At 43.3% G+C, this 23,749-nt stretch overlaps 1 protein-coding gene across 1 annotated transcript in view; it reads right to left on the bottom strand.

Annotated features, from left to right (window-relative positions):
• Positions 1-22,411, bottom strand: part of SDC2 (syndecan 2) — a 122,536-nt gene extending 100,125 nt beyond the window's left edge. Inside the window, exon 1 of the mRNA XM_010375077.2 lies at positions 21,767-22,411. Coding sequence (XP_010373379.1) covers positions 21,767-21,826 — 60 coding nt within the window. The 5' untranslated portion in view covers positions 21,827-22,411. The remainder of the gene's footprint in view (positions 1-21,766) is intronic.
• Between the last annotated feature and the right edge of the window lie 1,338 nt (positions 22,412-23,749).

Raw genomic sequence — 23,749 nt, 5'->3', positions numbered from 1 at the left:
TTCTCACGGAGTGTCTTTGCGGCATTCTCTGTATTTCCTGAATTTAAATGTTGGCCTGCCTTGCTAGGTTGGGGAAGTTCTCCTGGATAATATCCTGCAGAGTGTTTTCCAATTTCGTTCCATTCTCGTCACTTTCAGGTACAACAATCAGACGTAGATTTGGTCTTTTCACATTGTCCCATATTTCTTGGAGGCTTTGTTCATTTCTTTTTACTCTTTTTTCTCTAAACGTCTCTTCTCGCTTCATTTCATTCATTTGATATTCAATCAGTGATACCCTTTCTTCCAGTTGATTGAATTGGCTACTGAAGCTTGTGCATTCATCACGTAGTTCTCGTGCCATGGTTTTCAGCTCCATCAGGTCATTTAAGGACTTCTCTACATTGGTTATTCTAGTTAGCCATTCGTCTAATCTTTTTTTCAAGGTTTTTTGCTTCTTTGCGATGGGTTCAAACTTCCTCCTTTAGCTCAGAGAAGTCTGATCACCTGAAGTCTTCTTCTCTCAACTTGTTAAAGTCATTCTCTGTCCAGCTTTGTTCCATTGCTGGCGAGGAGCTGCGTTCCTTTGGGGGGGAGAGGCGCTCTTATTTTCAGAATTTTCAGCTTTTCTGCTCTGTTTTTTCCCCATCTTTGTGGTTTTATCTACCTTTGGTCTTTGATGATGGTAACGTACAGATGGGGTTTTGGTGTGGATGTCCTTTCTATTTGTTAGTTTTCCTTCTAGCAGTCAGGACCCTCAGCTACAGGTCTGTTGGAGTTTGGTGGAGGTCCAGTCCAGACCCTGTTTGCCTGGGTATTAGCAACAGAAGCTGCAGAACAGCGAATACTGCTGAACAGCAAATGTTGCTGCCTGATCATTCCTCTGGAAGCTTCATCTCAGAGGGGTACCCGGCCGAGTGAGGTGTCAGTCTGCCCCTACTAGGGGGTGCCTCCCAGTTAGTCTACTCAGGGGTCAGGGACCCACTAGAGGAGGCAGTCTGTCCGTTCTCAGATCTCAATCTCTGTGCTGGGAAAGCCACAACTCTCTTCAAAGCTGTCAGACAGGGACATTTAAGTCTGCAGAGGTTTCTGCTGCCTTTTGTTCAGCTATGCCCTGACCCCCAGGCAGGCCTCCTTGAAGGGCAGTGGGTTTCACCCAGTTCATGCTTCCTGGCCGCTTTGTTTACCTACTCAAGCCTCAGCAATGTGGGTGCCCCTCCCCCAGCCTCGCTGCAGCCTTGCAGTTCAATCTCCAACTGCTGTGCTAGCAATGGGGAGGCTCTGTGGGCATGGGACCCTCCAAGCCAGGCCCGGGATATAACTCCTGGTGTGCCGTTTGCTAAGACCGTTGGAAAAGTGCACTATTAGAGTGGAAGTGACCTGATTTTCCAGGTGCCCTCTGTCACAGCTTCCCTTGGCTAGGAAAGGGAATTCCCTGATCCCTTGTGCTTCCCACGTGAGGCGACGCCCTGCTTCGGCTCACACTCGGTAGGCTGCACGCACTGTCCTGCACCCACGGTCCAACAAGCCCCAGTGAGATGAAGCCGGTACCTCAGTTGGAAATGCAGAAATCACCCATCTTAGCATCACTCACGCTGGGAGCTATAGACTGGAGCTGTTCCTATTTGGCCGTTGTGCAACCGCCCCCACCAACTTCCCCTTTATACTCTTCATGCTGGCCTGTGGGCCCTCTGTCTCTCTTCACTCATGGTGTCTTGAGTTTGCATTTTCTCCCAGGCACTCACTGCTCTGACTCAAACCAGACAGTCAAGTGTGCCATTCTGCCTGGTTAAAGTACCTGTCAGAGTCTCTTGAAGTTTGAGATAATGTCAGATTTCAACGGTTACATACACAGTCCCCTAACTTTGGCAAACAGAGATTTTGCCATCAGTTTAACAGGAAGTTGGTCCTAGAATGCTAGACTCCTTCAACTACAGGCAACAAAAGATGTCTAGTGTCAGTCAGACCTAGTTATCAGGAAAGGAAATAAAATATAATTTAAGTTGCTCAGCACTCACCTTTAAAATGTTGTACAGAATTTTCTAAGGTTAGAAAGAAGCTATAAAGGTCAGCGACTCTCCCCAGCCAGTTGATGGCTTGAATCTCCTCTAAAGATCCTCAATAAACAGCCATCCAAACACACACCAGCTTAGCTCCAGGTATGGGTCCTGCCTCCTGCTGAAGTAGCCTGTTTAACCACCTCTTAGAAAGGCTTTCCTTTTACTCAATCGAGATCAGAAATTTCCACCCTTTTCACTCTTGGTTGTCCAAAAGTATGTAAGATCCAAGACGACAAAGGGTCAGATGCAAGTCATTACATTACACCTTTCTGGTGCTTATTAGATGATGATACTACCAAAAGATGTTTTTGTTGTTTTTAAAATTTCCAATAAAAGAAAAAACAGAACCCCTTGCACATGTAGAATGCTAAAGTTGGTTTATATTCAATAACTAAAAGGTTCTATTGAATGAATACTAAACACATCTGTAAATAGTTTATAGTATTAAATTTGTTTGCATCTTCTGGGTTTTCTGCCTCTATTTATACCTCAAGGCACAAAACAACAAAAGCAGCCTGGTGAAGACTCAGACGCGTAGTTAATGCTCAAAGGACAGAAACGACAAATGCCAGGAGGCACATCCCAAATGCTCTCTTAATATTTATTAAACCAACAATAGCGTTTTGGGTAAATCTTATTAATGGAATACACAAAGTTCTGGGCAAATGAAATTTTAATTCATTTATAGCAGATGTGCCTACAATCCACATTTTGATTAAAAGGACAATAAGCAGTTGAGAGCCTTGGAAATACCATGTTATTTTGAATATGATATATTATTTTTCTATCACGTAAGACTGTCAAACCTTTTTTTAAAAGCAGGATGTAGTATGCTTTTAGAATTTTCTTCTAAAGCTTGTGAGAAAGGCCTCAGTCTTGGAAATTACCTCAAATCCTTTGTGTAATGTATAAAGTATAAAAAACGTACTAAGTATAAAGCATTAAAAAACACTAAGAAAACAAAATATTGAGAAGGAGATGGTAAATACAAGTTCAGTTCATCATCTCTTCAACACTCATCGTTGTTTGATGCACTAAAGGCTTCTATTTATATAATCTTTAGCAATTAAAGCTTAAATCATTTAATTTAAAACATTTTCAAAAGCATTTACCAAAGTTTATCTTTTCTTTTATTTACCAACGACTAAAATAAGAGATCAGAAGATCAAAAGTACATTGTTACAGTCTCCTATGCTTATTAAACTCAGCAAACACATTTACTCCTAAATACCATTTATGTCACGTGCTAATAATTTTCAAATATTCCATACTTGACTAACTGGACAGTAAAGAGCCCCCAATGCCCCACACCTGGCTTGAGCACCACCATGTTCTCCACTTTCCTTTCTCATCTGGGTCCAAATGCCAATTCACAAAGGAGTGAGGTAAAGGTCTCTCTGTTCTATGCTTGCTATTAAACAGTTCTCTTTGGGGAAACAATCCTTTTCTATCACAGTCCAAGGGATTCTGGGGACACTTCTTCATGTGTAGTTCCCAGAAATTAAGGAACTAGGAAGCTATTCTGGGATTCTTACTGGAAGAATAGGAAAGAGCAGCGCTTTATACTGCAATTGCTAAGAGGACGGGCTGTTAACCTGAAGTTGCCAGACTCCATCTTGCCACCACCAGAGGAGAAGTCGCTCCTGGTTGTTATCAATACCTAAAGTCTTCCCTTTTTAGTAAAATAACATCCCCAGATTTTAGTTGGGCCCATGGCCACCCATGTAAAGACTACATTTCCCAGCCTGCATAGCACCTTGTGTGACCATGTGACTATGCTACAAACAGTGGGATACAAGTGTAAGTGATGTGTTACCCCTCCAGGCTGCGGCATTAAAAGGAATAGGTATGTTCTCCCCCTTCACTCTCTTTCCTGGCTAGGAAATAGTATGGATGGACTGGCCACCTTGGACCAGCAGGTAAGAACTGCGTGTGAGCACAGCAGAGTTATGCCACCAGACCTATCTTGGGACTGTTGTGTCAAACAGAAATAAATCTACTTTAAGCCACTATGTTTAGGAATCTCTTTTTAACAACAGCTTAGCTGTTACTCTAATTCTATAAAACCTCAAAGTGAATCTAACAAAGGAGGGTTGAGCTGAGTTATATAAGACCTGAGGCTGATTAAAAAAAAAAAAAAAAAAAAAAAAAAACCCATAAGCCTCTTGATGCAGCCAGACCTGAAAACAGAACCACTCCTGAACTTTTCCATTATCTGAGCCAAAAAGTTTCCACTGCTTAAACCAATCTGAGTTGGGATTTTCATTACTTGCACCAGAACTCACTTGATGAAATGGTCCTGGGTCCTTCGCAGCTTTCATTGCTTTCCCTTGCCCCCAGTGATTGCTTCCCTGAGTCACTGCCAGGCAGAAGCCAAAACAGCTGTTCTACCTCCTCACAAAACTTTTAAATTAAGGGTGTTTTAAGGGCTGGCTTCTACAAAGGAAACTCACTATTTCTATAAATCAGGGTTTCACAAACTTTAATGTGCTTATGAGTCACTGGGAATTTTTTTTTTTTTTTTTTTTTTTTTTTTTGAGGCAGAGTCTCGCTCTGTCGCCCGGACTGGAGTGCAGTGGCCGGATCTCAGCTCACTGCAAGCTCCGCCTCCCGGGTTTACGCCATTCTCCTGCCTCAGCCTCCCGAGTAGCTGGGACTACAGGCGCCCGCCACCTCGCCCGGCTAGTTTTTGTATTTTTTTTAGTAGAGACGGGGTTTCACCGTGTTAGCCAGGATGGTCTCGATCTCCTGACCTCGTGATCCGCCCGTCTCGGCCTCCCAAAGTGCTGGGATTACAGGCTTGAGCCACCGCGCCCGGCCGGGAATCTTGTTAAACTTCAAATATGATTCAGTAAGTCTCAGGTGGGGTTTGATAGCCTGGATTTCTAGAGAGCTCCCAGGTGATGCCCACGCTGCTGGTCTGGGACCCCCATTTTGGGTAACAAGGTCCTAGAGAGGCAGCCTCTAATCCTGACTGAACACTGGAATCACCAAGGCAGCTTAAGAAACAAAAATACTGACACCCGTGCCCCAAAACCTGAGACTCTCAATAGTGTCTGTGCTGTCAAGGATGAGAACTGTAGCTCAGAGGTTCTCGAACGTTAGCGTGCAAAAGAATCCCCTGAAGGGCTTTTTAAAGCTCAAGACTGCTGGGCCCTACCTGCAAAGTTTGATTGCTTGGTCTGTGGAGAGGCCCAGAATCTCCATTCCTAACAAGATCGGAGGAGCTGTAGATGCTGCTCATCAGTCCCTACTTCGAGAACCACTGGCCTAATCTGTTACTCCTTGTAACAGACCTCAATTTCCACTGAGAAAAAGCACGTATATCTACTAATTGTATTACATGAATGCTCTGGAACATTTATCTATCAGGCATACACTCCTAACGGGGAGAATGGAGAGAATTCACATTTGCAATTTCTCTGTGCATGCTTAATACTCTGTAAAGACACATTTAACCCTATCATCCCCAAAATAATAAACTGATGTTGAATTTTACTCTAGATATTACAGACTTACTGGGTTTAAAAGCCTATGAACCATAGTAAATGGTTCATTTTAATAGGCTTCTCAGAATAATCCCTCTTCCAACTCCATTGTAGGACAGATACATGTTGAGTGGCAGTTTCTAAAGGGTCAGCATTGTAATGTTATCCTGCAGAGCAATTTTTAAAAGCTTTGAGAAATCCAGAATTCTTCAACAAGGTTTTGTTCCCTGAGTCAATTAAACATAGACCCTTTTATTCAATGGATAGAAAACTGTGTGTTTTAGAAGTGAGTGAGGGCAAGCATGCTCCCAAATTAGATACCCGAACAAAGTAAACTATGAATAGATTAGATGATGGGCTGCTGCTTTTGTGCTTAAGCATGAACTAAGGACAACTCAGATGTCTTGTTCACAAGAAAGCCTAAAGCACTCTCTCTTCCAACTTCAGCCGCAAACAATACAGCTCCATGGAATTGATGTGACTTGAACCAGGTCCAAATTGCTGAACTTAAGTGCAGGTATGGTAAGAAGGCCATTCTTAAGACACCTATGTAGGACCTATACATGATCAGTATATTCAGTCAAGTCAGAGAATGTATTTCCAATCAGTAAAACAGACAATTTTTCTGTTCAAAGTATGAACTCAGGCAAATCTAGTAAGCTGGCCGAACATGCTTCTCTGCAACCAGACCAAGAGGACAAGTGTCCTTTGTTCCACTAGGAAAAGTTCTCCTTCAGGAAAGGCAATGTTTGCATTTTTTTAAAAAGACATCCTCAGATAAACTTACTTTGTAGCTATATAGTCTTCTGTCTAAAGACTTCTCAAATGTTTCCAAATCCACCAAAATAACTTTCGAAAGAAAAAAGTATGATCCAGCAGAAAAGACGTTGGAGAAAAAGAAGAAGCTGGAAGGGAGCAAGGATTTCCCAGTTCCACACTGCTTAGACTGACAGGCAGCAGATGAGTCCTGGAAAGCCACCTCATTCCATGGGGCTTAATCACAGCAGTAGAAAGCATACGTTAAGAATACAAAATCTTAACTGCTAGACTGCCCTCTAAACTGGAGACTAAGAAGTCCTCTAGAGCAGGGTTCTCAAGCCTTCTGGAAGTGAGAATTAGCTTTAACAGGGAGCTGGACCCCCACCACATAGATTTGGATTTGTCTGGAGTGGGGCCAAGGCATGAATAGTTTTTAAAAGCTCCCCAAGTTTATGTAATTGGCAGCAAGGGTTGAGAACCCGTGATGGAGAACATGCCCTCCACTACCCAGATGGAAAACCTAGAGAAACCAAAATGCCTCCTCCTTTCACCAAAACACAAAAGCCACAAAAAGAAGAGGAAAAAAATCAGTCTGTCCTTCTGATCTAGTCAGTGGCACCATCATTCTTCTCTGCCTCATGTTCAAAACCTCGAAAGACTATGGATACCGTCTTCTTTGATCAGCACATCTCATGAGCTGTCCATTTCGCTCATCGCCAACACTGAGAGTCTAGCACAGGCTCTATACTGCGCACTCTTATTAGTGCTGGACACCCATTAATTAAGGCATTAGCCCTCACAACACCTCTACGAGGTGGCTACTATGACTCCTCCTTTTTACAGACGGGAAAATCGCAGCATAGAGACATTAAATCACCTGCCCAAGTCCAGAAATTGGCAGAGCTGAGATTTAAAGAGGTTCCATTAATTCTACCTCTTAGTTCTCCCATTACCAGACTGAAGTTGGCAGAGAGAAGCCATTAAAGCAATATGCTAAAAGTTGGTAAAGAAATCAGAATATCAGTGACCTCGAAGATTAGGCCAACTAATGAAAAGGAAGAGTCTGACGCTTCATGATTGGGGGCTGCAACCATTCGTTAGATACTTCATGATTTGAGGCTGCAATCGTTAAGACACTTCACGATTCAGGGTTGCACCCATTAGACTACATTAAAGAGTGGTGATACATTTAGACGCTTTCGCTGCTCTCTTGAATGATTATAGTATCATAGCAAGACTATTTAAAGCTAGAAAAACTGAGGCTCTAACTTGTGCTGGGCCACATAAAATGCAGCCCTGGCAAGTAATACCACCTAGCAGTTGAGAGACAGTTATAGACAATGAATGGAAAATGCCTATCTATAGCAGAAGGCTGTAGTAATTTTTAATGTTACTGCCTTTTAATAAAATTCTTTTCTTAAAAATATCTCACAGACTTATTTTTCTGAAAAAGCTTGACTCAAATACATTTGTGTTATAATAAAATTTATAAAACTCATATTCTTTTTTTTTGAGATGGAGTCTTGTTCTGTCACCCAGACTGGAGTGCAGTGGCTCAATCTCAGCTGACTGCAAGCTCCACCTTCTGTGTTCAAGCAATTCTCCTGCCTCAGCCTCCCAAGGAGCTGGGATTACAGGCACCCACCACCACACCTGGCTACTTTTTTTTTTTTTTTTTTTTTTTTGATATGGAGTCTCACTCTGTCTCCCAGGCTGGAGTGTAGTGGCGCGATCTTGGCTCACTGCAAGCTCCACCTCCCGGGTTCATACCATTCTCCTGCCTCAGCCTCCCAACTAGCTGGGACCACAGGCGCCCACCACCACACCGGGCTACTTTTTTGTATTTTTAGTAGAGACAGGGTTTCACCATGTTAGCCAAGATGGTCTCGATCTCCTGACCTTGTGATCTGTCCACCTCAGCCTCCCAAAGTGCTGGGATTACAGGTATGAGCCACTGCACCTAGACTATTTTTGTATTTTTAGTAGAGACAGGGTTTCACCATGTTGGCCAGGCTGGTCTTGAACTCCTGACCTTGTGATCCACCCATCTTGACCTCCCAAAGTGCTGGGATTACAAGCATGAGCCACTGCACCTGGCCAATATTCAAGAGGAAACTCTTGGGAGAAAAGAGGCGCCTACATCTAAGACTGGCAAAAAGAAATAGGTAAAAAAGCACTTCTATCTGGGCTGTAGGTGTATCACACTCTCTCCTGGAAGGCACTGACATAATTTTAGTATAAAAATCCAAGGAATGCACTTTTTCTCTTAACTGCAATAGCAGCCTTATTCCCCCCAGAAAATGCAGTATTAATTCATTTAATTTTGCTTCTGGTCCCGATTCTTATCTCCAGGAAGCTTTTATCTCCTTTTCTATCTATAAGTCTCCACAATCTTCCTAAGACTTACAAATCAACTCTATTTCAGTCTCTGGGTCTTCCAAATCTCAGTGCTCTCAACTCTTCTCCTATAATTAGCCCGAAGTTTCACCAGCAGGTAAAGGAATTAGTTGGAGCACAGTTTAGATGGAAATTGAAAAAGTATCTAAACACCAAAGGATTCTGCACAAAACCCTCTAACCACATTGATGCTGAATATATAACATAAAATGTATGTTCTGTGGTATTTCATTTATTTATTGAACATGTGCCAGAAATAAGTGCATTAGGTGCTAATCATTAATGTGGGGAATGAGGGAGTAGAAGCAGCCAGAAAAGGAATGTTTTATAAGAAAATATACTACTAATAAAACAGCCTAGGCTAAATTTACAACTCTGCCGCTAATTAGCTATGTAATCTTGGATAAATCACTTAACCTCTCTGGATGTGTTTCTTTTTAAAAGTCCATTCCAGCTCTAAAATCCATTGTTACAAAAACTAAAAAAGCAAAATCCAAAAGAATACAGTGAGAATTATCCCAACACTTCTATACTTCTTGGATTACTTAGCTAAGGCTATTCGATCTTTTTTTTTTTTTTTTTTTGAGACGGAGTCTCGCTTTGTTGCCCAGGCTGGAATGTGGTGGCGTGATCTCGGCTCACCGCAATCTCTGCCTCCTGAGTTCACGCCATACTTCCACCTCAGCCTCCCAAGTACCTGGGACTACAGGCACCCGCCACCACACCCGGCTAATTTTTTGTATTTTTATTAGAGACAGAATTTCACCATACTAGCCAGAATGGTCTTGATCTCCTGACCTCATGATCTGCCCGCCTCGACCTCCCAAAGTGCTGGGATTACAGGTGTGAGGCACCGCACCCGGCCAGCTATGGCTATTTGATCTTAACTGAACACCTAATATAAGGTCCACAGCCTGGGCCACATAGTGAGACCCCACGTGAACAACAACAACAAAAACTTAGCCAGAACTAGTGCCTGTAGTCCTAGCTACTCAGGAGGCTGAGGCAGTAAAATGCCTTGAGCCCAGGAGATCGAGCCTGCAGTGAACCATAATCACACCACTGCACTGCGGCCTGGGCAACAGAGTGAGACTCCGTCTCTTATAAGCTTTCACCGGATACATATAATATATGTAAAGTATGTAATAATATGATGTGGATAATATATAAGTATATATTGTAAATATGTATTTTTTACCTGATTACATATAATATATACAAAGACCCAGCTCTCACTTTGAAGAGCCCACAGTTTATAGAATATGGAGAATCAGACTGGTTGAAACATAAGGTTACCTTTCTCCCCGATAGAAATATCAACAGATCATTCAGGTTCTAAACAATTTCTTACTCTCTCTACCTTTCACACATTTTACCATTTGGAAGTCTTTCTTTGAAGAGAAGATTGGGAAAAAGAGAAACATATGAAAATCAAGCGTTTCCAAGTCATCAACAGAATTCTCATTTTTCTCCAACATACTGTGCCACTCTAAGGAAGGTTTTAGGAAGGTTTTGTTTTTCCAGGAGACCAGTGACTTATCTTCTACAAGGGGCTCTTCTTATTCTGCATTGTGGTTTTTTGGCAATTTTGATTGTACAAATGCCCAACCAGATTCAATGAAAACTGATGCATATTTTACATATAACACATATGTTAAGTATTGGCCCAACTCATTTTCAATTCTCTAGATAATCATAAGGTAGATACTAGTTGCTACAAGGTGGGTACCATGTCATAATTTCTTTTTAACTTGCAGGACCAACAAAGACTTTTGTTCTTCATTGGCTTACAGTAATGTGTGTCCATTGTTAAACTGATTTATCAAGTACAAAACTTAATAACTAATCAGCATAATCACAAAATCTAATCAAATCTAATAATCAAATCAAAACACCACCCCTAATTAAGCGAGTTCAGAAGTGGGATATAAATAAAGTTAAGATTTTAATTCAATAGTAAATTCATATAAAACAGTGTTTAAAAATTAGGGTTCCAGGCTGGGTGCAGTGGTTCATGCCTGTAATCCCAGCACTTTGGGAGGCCAAGGCAGCCTGATCATGAGGTCAGGAGATGGAGACCATCCTGGCCAACATAGTGAAACCCTGTCTCTACTAAAAACACAAAAATTAGCTGGGCACGGTGGTGCACGCCTCTGTAGTCCCAGCTACTCAGGAGGCTGAGGCAGGAGAATCGCTTGAACCTGGGAAGCAGAGGCTACAGTGAGCTGAGATCACACCACTGCACTCCAGCCTGGGCAACAGAGCGAGACATTGTCTCGAAAAAAAATAATAATAATAATAAAAATAATTAGGGTTCCGATGCTGACCTTCTTTAAGTATTTTAATTATAATCACAAGTACTACCAAAGATTTTCCCGTCTTAACTAAATTTCCAACTTGTATGCAAGTTTTAGCTAAGTATTATTCAGGAAATACAGGTGATGGAGGAAACACAAAATATAATTAAGCATCATAACTTGCCTGATTAAAAATAAACCAGTTCTAAATTTGTGAAAATATATGTCCCATATTGTCAAGAGTCAGGATGCAAGTGAGAAACACAAAACACATGCATATATATTCATACATAAACATGTAACGCAGAATCACAAAACTTAAAAGATGGAAGAAAAGAGAAACCAACAGGTTTAAATCACCTACTATGGGTCAGGCTTTGTGTTAGAAGATTTTAGTTACTATTGAGGCTAATCTTCAAAATAAACAAAAAGCAAAATATTCTAATCCCAGTTTCACACCGAAGAAACAAGCTTGGAGATGACAAAAGACTTCTCATGGCTTTTAAGGCCACATGGCTTTTAAGTGGAAACACCAGAAACTGAACCCCGATTTACCTGATTCTAAAACATTCAAAACCATCTCCTGCATTGTCTTAATTTGGGAGAGTACACAGTGAACCTGGCCAATGCTAGAACAACTCCATATGAATTAGAATCTATATATGTCACGGCCCATCCTTTACCGGGTTGTCACATACCTGTCACTCATGCAACTAGAGACTGTTGCCTAACGACTTTGTAAACACAGGCCTTTTGGTTCCTAAACATGTCAAGTGAATTGAGTCCTAAGCACAGATGTACTAGCCAAATATAATATGCCTTCAGTTAACCAGAATTTGGAGACCTTTATATTAATACTTTCACACGTACTTTCATCAGATGCTTTTTCTGCATCTGTTGAGATGATCAAATTGTTATCTCCCTTAAACTGTTAATACCTGCATTGCTTTTCTGATGTTGAAACTGTCCTTGGAAAAATCCCACTTGAGCTCATCATTATTCTTTTAATAAACTGCTGTATTCAATTTGATAATACTCTATTTAAAATTTTGACATCTAATATAAATGACATTGGCTATAGGTTTGTTTTTTCTGCTTTTCTTATCTGGTTTTGACATAGAGTGATGATAACCTCCTAAAATGAGAAGGAACAGCCTTCTATCATTCTCTGAGCTTTATAACATATCTTTCTCTGAAGGATCAGTAGAACTTACTTGAACAACAATCTAACTCTGGTGCCATTTTTTAATTGAAATTTTTGTTGAGATAACTGTAGACGCAAACACAGTGTAAGAAATAATAGAAAGCTCTCTTGTGCCCCTTCCTAGTTTCCCCCAATGGTAACATTTATAAAACTACAGTAAACACCACAACAAGGATATTGATATTGATACGATCTACCAATCTTATTCTGATTTTCCTAGTTTTACTTGTATTCATGCTGTGTGTGTTTGTGTATATGTATCTACACAGTTCTGACATGTATGGATTTGTCTATATACATTATCTTTATACATACACACACACCTTTTAAAATATAACCAAGGTCTCACTGTACATAGTTTTATATCCAACTTTTTGTGTACTATAGTTTCTAAGTTATAAATACCCTTCAAATAAATCTTTAATGGCCACATGATATTCAGTGTCTAAATTAGAATCTTACTTAACAATTACTCTATTATTGTACACTCGGGTTGTTCCCTTTTTTTTTTTTTTTTTAACTATTATAAGTAAGGCTTTAACAAACACATTAAACACTATTTACCTGGTAATGATTTCCTTCGGACAGATTTGCGGAGGTAAAATTACTGCAAAAGATGAGTTTTCCACATCTTAACACGGATTTGTCCTGTCCCGGTAAGGAACCTTTCATCAGCCAGAAATAATAAATGGCGTATTTTCTCACATCATCCACTTTTAGAGAAAAGCTGACTACAAACATATTCCCAATATCTCAGCATAGAACTAGTCTACCCCAAGACAAGAAGAAAGCCCCAGTTATGAAAAAGTAGGCTCTACCATACATATGCTGAGCGACCCTCTGGGCTAGAGCTTATCAGATGAACCCAACTAATGTGTATGCCAAGCCCTTATTCTTCAGAGAAGCAGAAAGCCAAGAATTATAACTAGCATGTGACACAAAGCAAGGACATTCCCCTTATGCTAAAAAGTCCCTACCTATTGTGTCTCACATAATCCTAAGAACTTATTTTAGGATATTCAATTTTACAGATGAGAAAACTGAGCCCAGAAAGGTTAAGAAACTTGCCCAAGGTTACATAGTAAGTGTATCCAAACCTAGGCAACACTACCATAGTCTGTTCATTTAGATTCTTGCTTGTGGTCTGCACAGTACTCAGACCAGGCTCAAGTGCTCTAGAGAGGGACCAAACGGAAGGCACCAGTTAAAACTCCCACTCTGGAAATAGAGATCCAGGCCAGAAACCATATGAGGAGCCTAAAACACTTTATGAGACTTATGGTTTAAAAAGCCCCCCAGTATATCGTCATGTTGTCTTCTATCTAGAATGAAAGTTATTTTTACCACTCAGCTGTTCTTTATGTTACACTGGCCTGTATCAGAAAACATATATAAAAAAAAAAATACTAGTGATATGGTTTGGCTGTGTGCCCACCCAAATCTCACCTTGAACGGTAATAATCCCCATGTTTCAAGGGTGGGGCCAGGTGGAGATAACTGAAACATGGTTTCCCCTATACTTTTCTTGTGGTAGTTAAGTCTCACAAGATCTGGTGGTTTTATAAAGGGGAGTTCCCCTGCACAAGCTCTCTTGACTGCCACCATGTAAGACATGCCTTTGCTTCTCCTCTGCCTTCCACCATGATTGTAAGGTCTCCCCAGCCATGTGGAACTGTGAGTCCATTAAACATCTTTCCTTTATAAATACCTAGTCTCAGGTATGTCTTTACTATCAGAGGGAGAACAGACTAATACAAATAGACATTAGATCAAGAATACTCAGGACAATGTATATACTCCTAATAAACAATGAATACTCAGTTCAAGGTAACAGGTTACCATGAGCTATTAGAAATTACTTGCCTTTCTGTAAGGTGAATAAATTCCATGTTTCGATAATAAAATTAGAAGTATTTGACAGGGGATTAATAATTACTTATTAAGTTAATCTTAACATTTCTCCTACCACACCCTAAAACGCAGAAAAAGTAAATACTAAAGACAGATAATTCTTCTAATTCAACTCCATCATTTTAGAGATGGGAAAACTGAGGTCCCATAGGGATTAAGACAGTTAATTACATGTGTAGAAAACCTGCTTTTGCCTTGACTTAAAACGTTGTATACTTAGTCTACTGTATTATATTTAACAACAAATCACACATAAATACATACTTAACTCGGCTGGGTGCAGTGGCTCACGTCTGCAATCCCAGCACTTTGGGAGGCTGAGGCAGGCAGATCAGTTGAGGTCAGGAGTTTGAGACCAGGCTGGCCAACATGGTGAAACCCTGTCTCTACTAAAAATGCAAAAAAAAAAAAAAAAAAAAAAAAAATAGCCAGGCGTGGTGGTGTGTGCTGTAATCCCAGCTGCTCGGGAGGCTGAGACAGGAGAATCACTTGAACAGTGGGAGGAGGTTGCAGTGAGCCTCATTTATGCCACTGCACTCCAGCCTGGGTGACAGAGTGAGACTCTGTCTCAAAAAAAAAAAAAAAAACATATTTAACTTTTCCCTTAAAAAAAAATTTTCCTTTAACAATTGTGTATCTTGTCCCATGTGTCATTCTTACCATAAGACTAAATTATATTAATTGCACATACTCCTTAAATATTACGGCTACTTGTATTTAATATACCTGTGTAATCATAAAAAAAAAAAACACCAAAATGCTTTGTAGAGGGCATATTTACTGAGTCTTTGTGACATTTTTCACAAAATAGATTGAATGGTACAGAAAAAAACTATGAAAATGTCTTTAATAACATTTTTCCATTTTTCTGAGACTATGCATTGGCTATCACACCACAAGCAGCATACTCGTTGGCTTCACTCTGCTGATATGAAATGCAAATGGAAAATCTCCAAAGATTTCAAGGCTTCTCCCTTCTCCCACTCCTACCAATTCTTTGAGATACTTGAGAAAAACAGACATTCACAATTCTATTTCAGCAGTGTCCTCCTATTCAGAGGCATTCACCCCTCCCTCTATCCCTGTTGCTAAAGCTAATGCTGCCCTAGAAACAGACTTATCACAATGCAATCGAGATTTTTAATAGTAAGACCTAAAGCCCAAGTGGCTAAAAGAAGAAATTTCATGCATTTCCACTCTTTTTTTTTTTTTTTGAGATGGAGTCTCACTCTGTCACCCAGGCTGGAGTGCTCACTGCATCCTCCGTCTCCTGTGTTCAAGCAATTCTCCTGCCTCAGCCTCCCAAGTAGCTGGGATTACAGGTGCCCACCACCACGCCCGGCTAATTTTTATATTTTTAGTAGAGATGGGGTTTCACCATGTTGGCCAGGCTGGTCTCGAACTCCTGACCTCAGGTGATCAGCCCGCCTCAGCCTCCCAAAGTGCTGGGATTACAGGCATGAGACACCTCGCCAGGCTACATTTCCACTCTTAAAAAATAAAAATACTCCTTTTTTCTGCCCCCAGATCCCCAAAATATACTCACTACCCCTGCCACCCCATTCTATCTGACCAACAGCATACCAACACATGATACAGACTAAATTTTAACTCTCTCCTTCGCATGTGCTGGAATCTCAGCACAGCCACAGGAAAGAGGAGGAGGTGTGATTGTGCACAGCTGATGTGTCAGGACGTTACATCAATGCCTTCTTTATTCTTGACACCAACCCTGCAATGTTGATGACACTGAGTGCAGAGGCATCAAAACAGGACAACCAGCCCAGGTCCACTGGGGGCTGGTGTATTCCGTTGACGCCTGAACCATAATGCCTTCAGTGGCCAGCATGAAACTTCTGCAGGAGTGCCAACCAACCCCAAGATGCCCTGGCCCACGGGTACCTGCACTTCAACGTGTAGCATCAACAGGTGTTTACCCAGCTCCTGACCTGAGCTCAGCACCGCACAGGGGTAGGAGGTTTGGAAACATGGTTTCTTCCCATAGCACTAATCTTGATGGGAGAGAAAATTCACCTCTTTAGAATGTCAGAGAGGTAAGAACATCTGACATGGCTCCCTCATTTCATTGCCAACAAAAAAAAAAAAAAAAAAAGAGGCCAAGACAGGAAGAAAAAAAATTTTCCTATCTTCTGTGCCTCAAGCACCATTCATATGCACCCTTCATTTCATCTTCACAACAGTCATGTTATAAAGGCATTCTTAGGTCCAATTTACACACACACACACTTTTTTAAGTGACTCAGAGCTTTAATATACTGTCCAAGTTCTGACACATTAAGTGGCAAGGTACCAGCATCTGAACCCAGACTTGTCCACCTCCCAAGCCCAAGCCCTTTGTACACTAAGCCCAGCTACTGCTGAAAACCCTAGTAGTAACACAGAATAGCACATAATTAAGGGGTGATGCTGTCATCTAGACCAGCAATTTCCAAATTAGTCTGATTCATTAGAATCATCTCAGTTGCTTCAAAAAAATACAGATTCCCCCAGACTCCCACCCCCATTCAGGCTTCTGATTGTGTAAGTCTGAGAGAACGCCTGAAATCTGCGTTTTCACGTACTTCCAATGATTCTGATCATCAGTATGCCCTGCTACTTATAGAAGGATTAAAAACAACAGGGCTGGATCAGCCATGAAAAGGTATTTGGAGCTTGGATTGAATCAGTAGCATTTAAAAGGAGAAACACTGAAAAGGTAGCAATGCCCAGCGAGTGTTCATGATAGTGACACCAATGGGCCAGGGCTGGGAGACATGATGGAAAGCGATCAAGGGGGTAACTAGAAAGGAAGGCTATTATGGAGCCGCTTATAAATCCAGCAGAGGCATACAGACTATATGCCATGATAACAAGGACAGACAGCGGTGTCTAGACCATGGGCAATATGATCAAAGTGGTGGAGGACAAACCAAACTGCATGCAAGTGTCTGGGCCAGGAATGGCAACTACAAGGCTATTGACATAGAAGCACAAGCTGGCAAGCCCCCAAGGAAGAAAAAAAGAAGGGAAAGCTCTTCATTCAAAAGAAATTTTCTCCCTCATCAAAATTAGTGCTGCAGGAAGAGACCAATGGCCAGGCAGGGTGGCTCATGCCTATAATCCCAGCACTTTGGGTGCCCGAGGCGGGTGGATCAGCTGAGGTCAGGAGTTGGAGACCAGCCTGACCAGCTGAAACCCCAACTCTACTAAAAATACAAAAATTAGCCAGGTGTGGTGGCACGTGCCTGTAGTGCTACTTGGGAGGCTGAGACAGGAGAACTGCTTGAACCTGGGAGGTGACGGTTGCAGTGAGCCAAGATCATGTCATTGCACTCCAGCCTGGGCGACAGAGCGAGACTCCACCGCAAGAGGAAAAAAAAAAAAAAATTAGTGCTGTGGGAAGAGACCAAGTTTCCAAATCCCTGACCCCTTGCAATGCTGAGCTCAGGTCAGGAGCTGGGTAAACAACTGTTGACGCTGCATATTTAAGTGCAGGTTCCCATGGGCCGGGGCATTCTGGGGTCGGTTGGCACTCCTGCGGAAGTTTCATGCTGGCCACTGAAGGCATGAAAAAATGAACGGAAAGATCACTAGAACACGAGCTCCAAGAAGGCAGGGGGATATCTGCCTGGTTTGCTCACTGCTTTACCTCAAGCTCCTAGTAGGAACTAAATAAGTATTTGCAGAATGAATGCACAGCTGGACTTACAGGCAGACTGGACAAGGAAACCAACAAAGATGAATGAGTCCAGGGTTTCTTCAAGATTTAAATCCAAATGACTAGGGTGAAAATTATAGTACTGGCACAGTTGACTAAAAATGTTAAATAAGAGTAGATTGGTTTTAGCAAAGATTCTTCTTCATTACTTCTGGCTTTTCTCTAAGACTTTATTTTGGCCTCTAGTCCATGAAAAGAATTCAGTGGTTTTGAGATTCTGCAATGCACCCTTGGGCCTTGGGAAGAAGAAAAGGATGGGCAAAATCTTCTAGTTTGATTTTTGGCAATGGACGAAGGGCAATCTAGTGAGAATCTAAACTCAGATGGCATTCCTCACAGGACAACTGGAGCCCCACCAGCAGGTATGCCAACAGCACAGTGGCTTGACGGGACTCGCTCTAAACCTTAATGACAGGGCTGGTGGGGCTCTGTGTGAATGGGTCAGCTTCAGGGGCCTTGCCAACCAGTGGAGACTCCAAGCCACCTCTAGCTGGCCAGTCAGGTCTCCGGGGACTTTTGGAGACTTGAAAACTAGTTCCACCCAGGGAACAAACTAGTTCACCTTTTGAAATCCTTTCCAAACTAATGACTATCCAAGGCACCATTTAAGTGATCATATTACACAGTCTCTGGTAGGCTACCCCTCGAAGGGTGGTTACCATCAAAACTAGACATATCAGGTCCTAGAGGCAGGAGCTGAAGGGCATGCTCAAATTGCTTCTCAGACATCCGTTTTCTACAAGCCTGAAGCGTGTAGTCCCAGCTACTCCGAAGGCTGAGGCAGGAGAATGGTGCAAACCCGGGAGGCGGAGCTTACAGTGAGCTGAGATCCCGCCACTGCACTCCAGCCTGGGGGACAGAGCAAGACTCCGTCTCAAAAAAAAAAAAAAAAAAAAAAAAAAGAAAAAGATCTTTCCTTCTTAAATGACATCCTCCTTCTGCTAATACCCAACTAAGAAAGAGCCCTTGTTTTTATAAAATTTCCTAGCAAAAGCAATTTGTTTCACTCATAAAACAGCCAAACTATATTTTCTATAGAACTGCAAACAGTTACATGATTTCGATTTTAGTTACCCTTCTAATGTAAACTTTCCAGAGCCTGCCTTTCATAATACACCAGGAGATAATGCATGAGTCCAAATGACTTGACAGTTTCTTTTAATTTACAGACATCTAAGAATGTTTATAAAATTCCTCTAGTTCAAAACACTTCCTTTTCTTAAACATATTTCCAGTTCAAATTATGTGTTTATAGCAGTCTGCAATATATTATTTCTAAAGATAAACAGTCATGTAAAAAATGGACAGAAAACCAGCAGCATATCACTACTGCCACACTCAGTCAGACTTTCCCCTTGCCTGGTGTTCCGCAGTGAAAGTCCTAACCTGCCAGTGGAAAGTATGAATGGATCACTAGGAACAGGATTTCCCAGCTGTCTCCAGGATCCATAAAGGAACAGCTACCAGTTCCTTTTCATAGGCAGTTTTGAGCCTTAGTTCCTGAGAACCTCTTTTTTCCCCCCAGAGCTAAGTATAAAACTCAATAATTCACTAACTGTAGGCAGTTTTCCTTTCTTCCTTTTAAAGGGAGGCTTTAAACCCAAATCACTACTTCTAAATCCCAGGAAACAGTTGCAGTTTTCAAAATAAAATGCAAAGTCCTGGAAATAATATTCTGTAATAGCTAAATTTTTTTCTAAATTCAGTCTTTTGACTTCATTTATATTTTTGTTGCTATACATGAAACAGAGACCGAAAAGTAATTTAAACGGACTGTCAGCCATTCTGGGCCTTGAAACGGCTTCTATTTAGAAAGACTGACTCACTGCCTAACAAAGATTCTCTGCTAGTATCCAAGTTGACATTTTATAAATATCTAATCACCCTTTTTGGATGATTTTCCAATTACTGAAAACAGTGTCTATCACAACGCAGTTCACTCGGAAAGCATCCAGTTCTGGTTCAAACTGAGAAATATTAGAACCCCAAACACACACAGTTCAGGGGAAAGCTGTCACCGGGGAGAACCGGTATATAGTTCGGCCAAAAAACTTCTTAAGGAGCACTGCTAGATTTATGCAAAAACCCAGAGTGGCAGAAGACAGAAACATTCTTTCTCCAGAATCCCAAAACAGTAAGATTTCCTAGCAAATCCCTGAATAAGAACTCAGCAAAAAAAGGTCCTGTTTAACCATGTGCATTTTTTCAGGCAGGCTCTTGAAATTTATTAGATGAAGTCCCTTTGCCCTGTTTTGCAACAAGATGAGCAACAACGTTTATCTGAAATAAACAAGAGAACTGCTGCCTTTTGGTGTACAAAGAGCCAAAGTTCATCATAACCGGTTGGAAGATACCTAATATCAATGGATTAAACCATCATCTGCCAAAGGGAAACACTGAGAAGGCTCGGAGTTCTATTTTACAACCTAAGCACCCAAAATACTCATGTAGTCTGTACAGTTTCCAATTCTACATGCTCTCCAACCACAAAGAATGTATGGGGATCTGCTAGCACACACAGAGGCTCCCACACTGATTAAAAATGTCCATCTGCCGCTCGAAGCCAAAGAGGTTTCCCAGTCCTATTAGCCTCAGCACAAAAAAAGGGGAGGGGGGAGACTCAAACTTGTAAAATCACCTAAAAGACCTTAAGATGATATAAATTGCCTTTGAAGACACAATTCAGTTAATTAGAAATTGACACGTTATTAAATGGCAAAGGGGAGAGGACGTGGGGAACCAAAAGGGACAGAAACAGCGGCACTCCTGAGACCCCAGAGAGCACTGAGGCTGCAGACGAAATCTGGGGTGCTCAAGCTTCCACCTGGCCCGACAGAGCAGCTCCTGGCGCCCAGGTAGAGGCAGCCGAGGACTAGAGGAGGCCAAGGAGGCAGTTCCCTTTAGAGGGCGCTCATTGGGCGACGTGGGAAAACAAGCTCCAGCCCCCGAAGCGCGACCAAAAGGAGAAATCAAGTTCCCACTGCCAGAGCGGGGGAGGGAAGCTGGGTGCCCGCAGGCGCCCCGCCGGAGACGAGACTCCTCCCGGCCCCAGAAGCGCCCCGCCAGGGCCAGAAAGGGCTAGCGTGGCGGGATGGAAGCCTCTGTCCCCAAGCGGCCAGGCGACCCAAAGCCAAGAGCCGTGTCACACGTACCCCGCCTCGCCCTGCTTGCCGCACTCCCGTGCAACTCCTATGAAAATGTCCTCCTGCCCCTGACGCCCCGCGGTCTAACCTCCGCCCCTCAACGAGGAGGGGGTCGCTGCAGGACTGGGAATCCAGTGGCCGGCGTCCCAGCATTTTCGGACGCGTTCCGTACATCCTCCAGTGTCCCCATGCGGGACCGCGGACTGCGATTCCACGTAGTGTGGGTTACCTTGCTCTAGCCGCAGGGAGCATCAAACAAAAGAACTTTTGCAAACTTTTATCTCTGGACACTCGCGGGGCCCTTAAATCTGGCCCCCATCTCCCCAGAACTTGCACGCAGTCAAGCAGGAAAACTGGCGTGGGGGGATGGTGTACGGAGGAAGGGACCCCAAAGTTTCCAGGTCACCCCTGGTCTCGACGAGCGCGCGAAGCAGAGCCGTTCCCTCGCGGGCCCGACCCAGGCTCCCCCCTCCTGCCACCCTTTCCCCTCCGTCCTTCCCGGACCACGCAACAAGACCAGCCGAGGGCGAAGAAGTTGGGAGTGACTTCAGGGGCCTCTGCGGTTAGAACAAACTGCAATTCTCGTGCCCCCATTCCCGCGGACCGCCGGGCAACGCCAGCGAGCAGCGCTTTTCTGCGGAAGGGAAGAGGGGGAAAGGGTGACCCGGCGAGCGCATTTGTCCCAGCGGATCTCCGGTGTACCGTGGGGGCTAGGGGTTCCCCAGGTGGCGCTCCCCTATTCCCCGCAGGCTCCTCTTGTAGGTTCGAACACCCTAAACGGCGCGCGCGTCCCCTGCCTGGCCCACTCACCGACTCCGCCGACACGCAGGCCACCAAGCCCAAGGTGAGCAGGATCCACGCGCGCCGCATATTCCCCAGGGACCCGCTTGCTCGCAGCCGCCGCTTGCAACCAGGGCGAAACGAAGCCTCCTGCCCAGCGCTCGGCACAGCCCGCGCACAGGAATCGACAGCAGAGTAGCCGCAGCGACTGCGGCTCGGGCTCGGGGACTCGGGCTCGGGGCTCGGGGGCGCTCGCTTCCTCCTCCTGCGCCTGCTCCCGCCGCCCGCAGCTGCGCCCCGGGAACGCGGCGCCCTCTCACTTGTTGGTTTCTGCACTCCCGACACGGAGTTGGTGCTCCGGAAGGCTGCTCTCTGAAGCTCTTCTTGCTCTGCTGTGGTTTTGCTCCTCCGCGGACTCCTTTCCTGTGCCGAGGTTCAATTTCTGGTTTTAAGGAATAAATTCGCTGGCTTGAAAGGGAGCTGCGGCAGAAGTTTGGGGGCAGAGCGGCGGGGGCGCGCGATCCGCGCGGCTGGAGCTCCGGGAGTATCTGGAAGCAGCGCGTCCGAGCGGGGCCACTGGCTCCGCGGCTGCGCCCCTCCTCCTCCCGCGCCGCGCCTTCCTCCCCGGGTCCTCCTCCTTCTCCTCCTCTTCTTTTTCTCCGACTCCGTCCCTCCCTCTCTCCCTCTCTCCCTCCCTCCCTCCCTCCCTCCCGAGCCTGCTTCTCCGGGCTCCCCTGGGCTATTGGGGAGAGGAGGCGGCAGTGTGACTCCCAGATAAACCCGGGAGAAATTCCTACAGGATTACACGCCGATTGGCAGCTCCAAGGACCAGTGGGCGCCGCGGCTCCGCGCTGTGGCTGCGCCGGGTCTGCTCGTCGGCAATCCAGGGCTCCTGCGTTTTCTCGCTCCCTTTCTTCCTTTCCCTCCCCACTTTTCCTCTCTCCTTCTCTATGCTCTTTTCTCCCCTGTTTTTTTTTCTCGTTCTCTTCTTCACTTTCCCTTTTCTAGGGAACAATTGGTGAAGAAACGAGAGACATATGTAGCTTTTCTGCCTTGAGAATTCGACCAGTGGAAACTGCCTTGTGAGTTGGGGGGGGGGGGGGAGTGTAAGATGCCTTCAAGCAATGTGAAGTGTTCATAAATCGCCAGTTCGTGAAAATTGCATTTTTAAAGAGAAGATAATAAATGTAATAAATATGTACTGAGAGTATTCCCCACTCTCCCAAATCCTCCCGCACCCCAAAAAAAGGGACATGGAGGAAGGATCCTGTAAACCCAAAGTGCAACAGTTTGAAAGCTCGTAACTTCATTAAGGGCTTAAATACCATTTCTGCCTCACACACAGTTTATGCCCCTAAGGCTTTTTATAGGTCCCATTTCAGCAGAGAGATGTTAACGTTTGGAAGCTACAAATAGGGTAATTTGATAAGAAGTTGGATAGAGACCCTGAATAATAACAGATTTAAGATAACTTCAAAGAAAAGAGGGATAAAGTAATTCCTAGTTTGAAGAAAATAATGAACATGTATTTCCTAAATGGAAGTAACTGACATGAAATATTTTGTTACAAGGTTATTTTTTCCTTTCAATTCAATGTCTGTGGCATATTATAGAACATGGCAAATGTGTATTCCCTTCTAGTTTCTTCTTTTTTTCTTACTGTCACAAATTTTACACACAATCCCTTCCAGTTTGTACCACATTTTTCTCTGACTTACGGAGTAAATGAATTATGAAGCCATTCTGCTCCTAGAATGCCCACTACAGGAAACTAGAGACTTTTCTGTCTGTTCACCACTGTATTCTCATTCCTGGTACATGAAGACACATGATAAATATTATCTTGAATAAATTTTGCTCTAAAGCTCAATTTGTACAGTATAAGAGTTGTGAGCCTTTAAAATACACAGATGTAGATATATAGATATGAGGCCATGATAATTTTTCAACTCAGTATTAGAATAAAATAAGTCATACCCTAAGTGAGAATTATAATGTCTTAGTAACCTATTA

The sequence above is a fragment of the Rhinopithecus roxellana genome, chromosome 9 (assembly GCF_007565055.1).
Source record: "Rhinopithecus roxellana isolate Shanxi Qingling chromosome 9, ASM756505v1, whole genome shotgun sequence".
Lineage (NCBI taxonomy): Eukaryota > Metazoa > Chordata > Mammalia > Primates > Cercopithecidae > Rhinopithecus > Rhinopithecus roxellana.
This window is presented reverse-complemented; position numbering and strand designations above follow the sequence as displayed.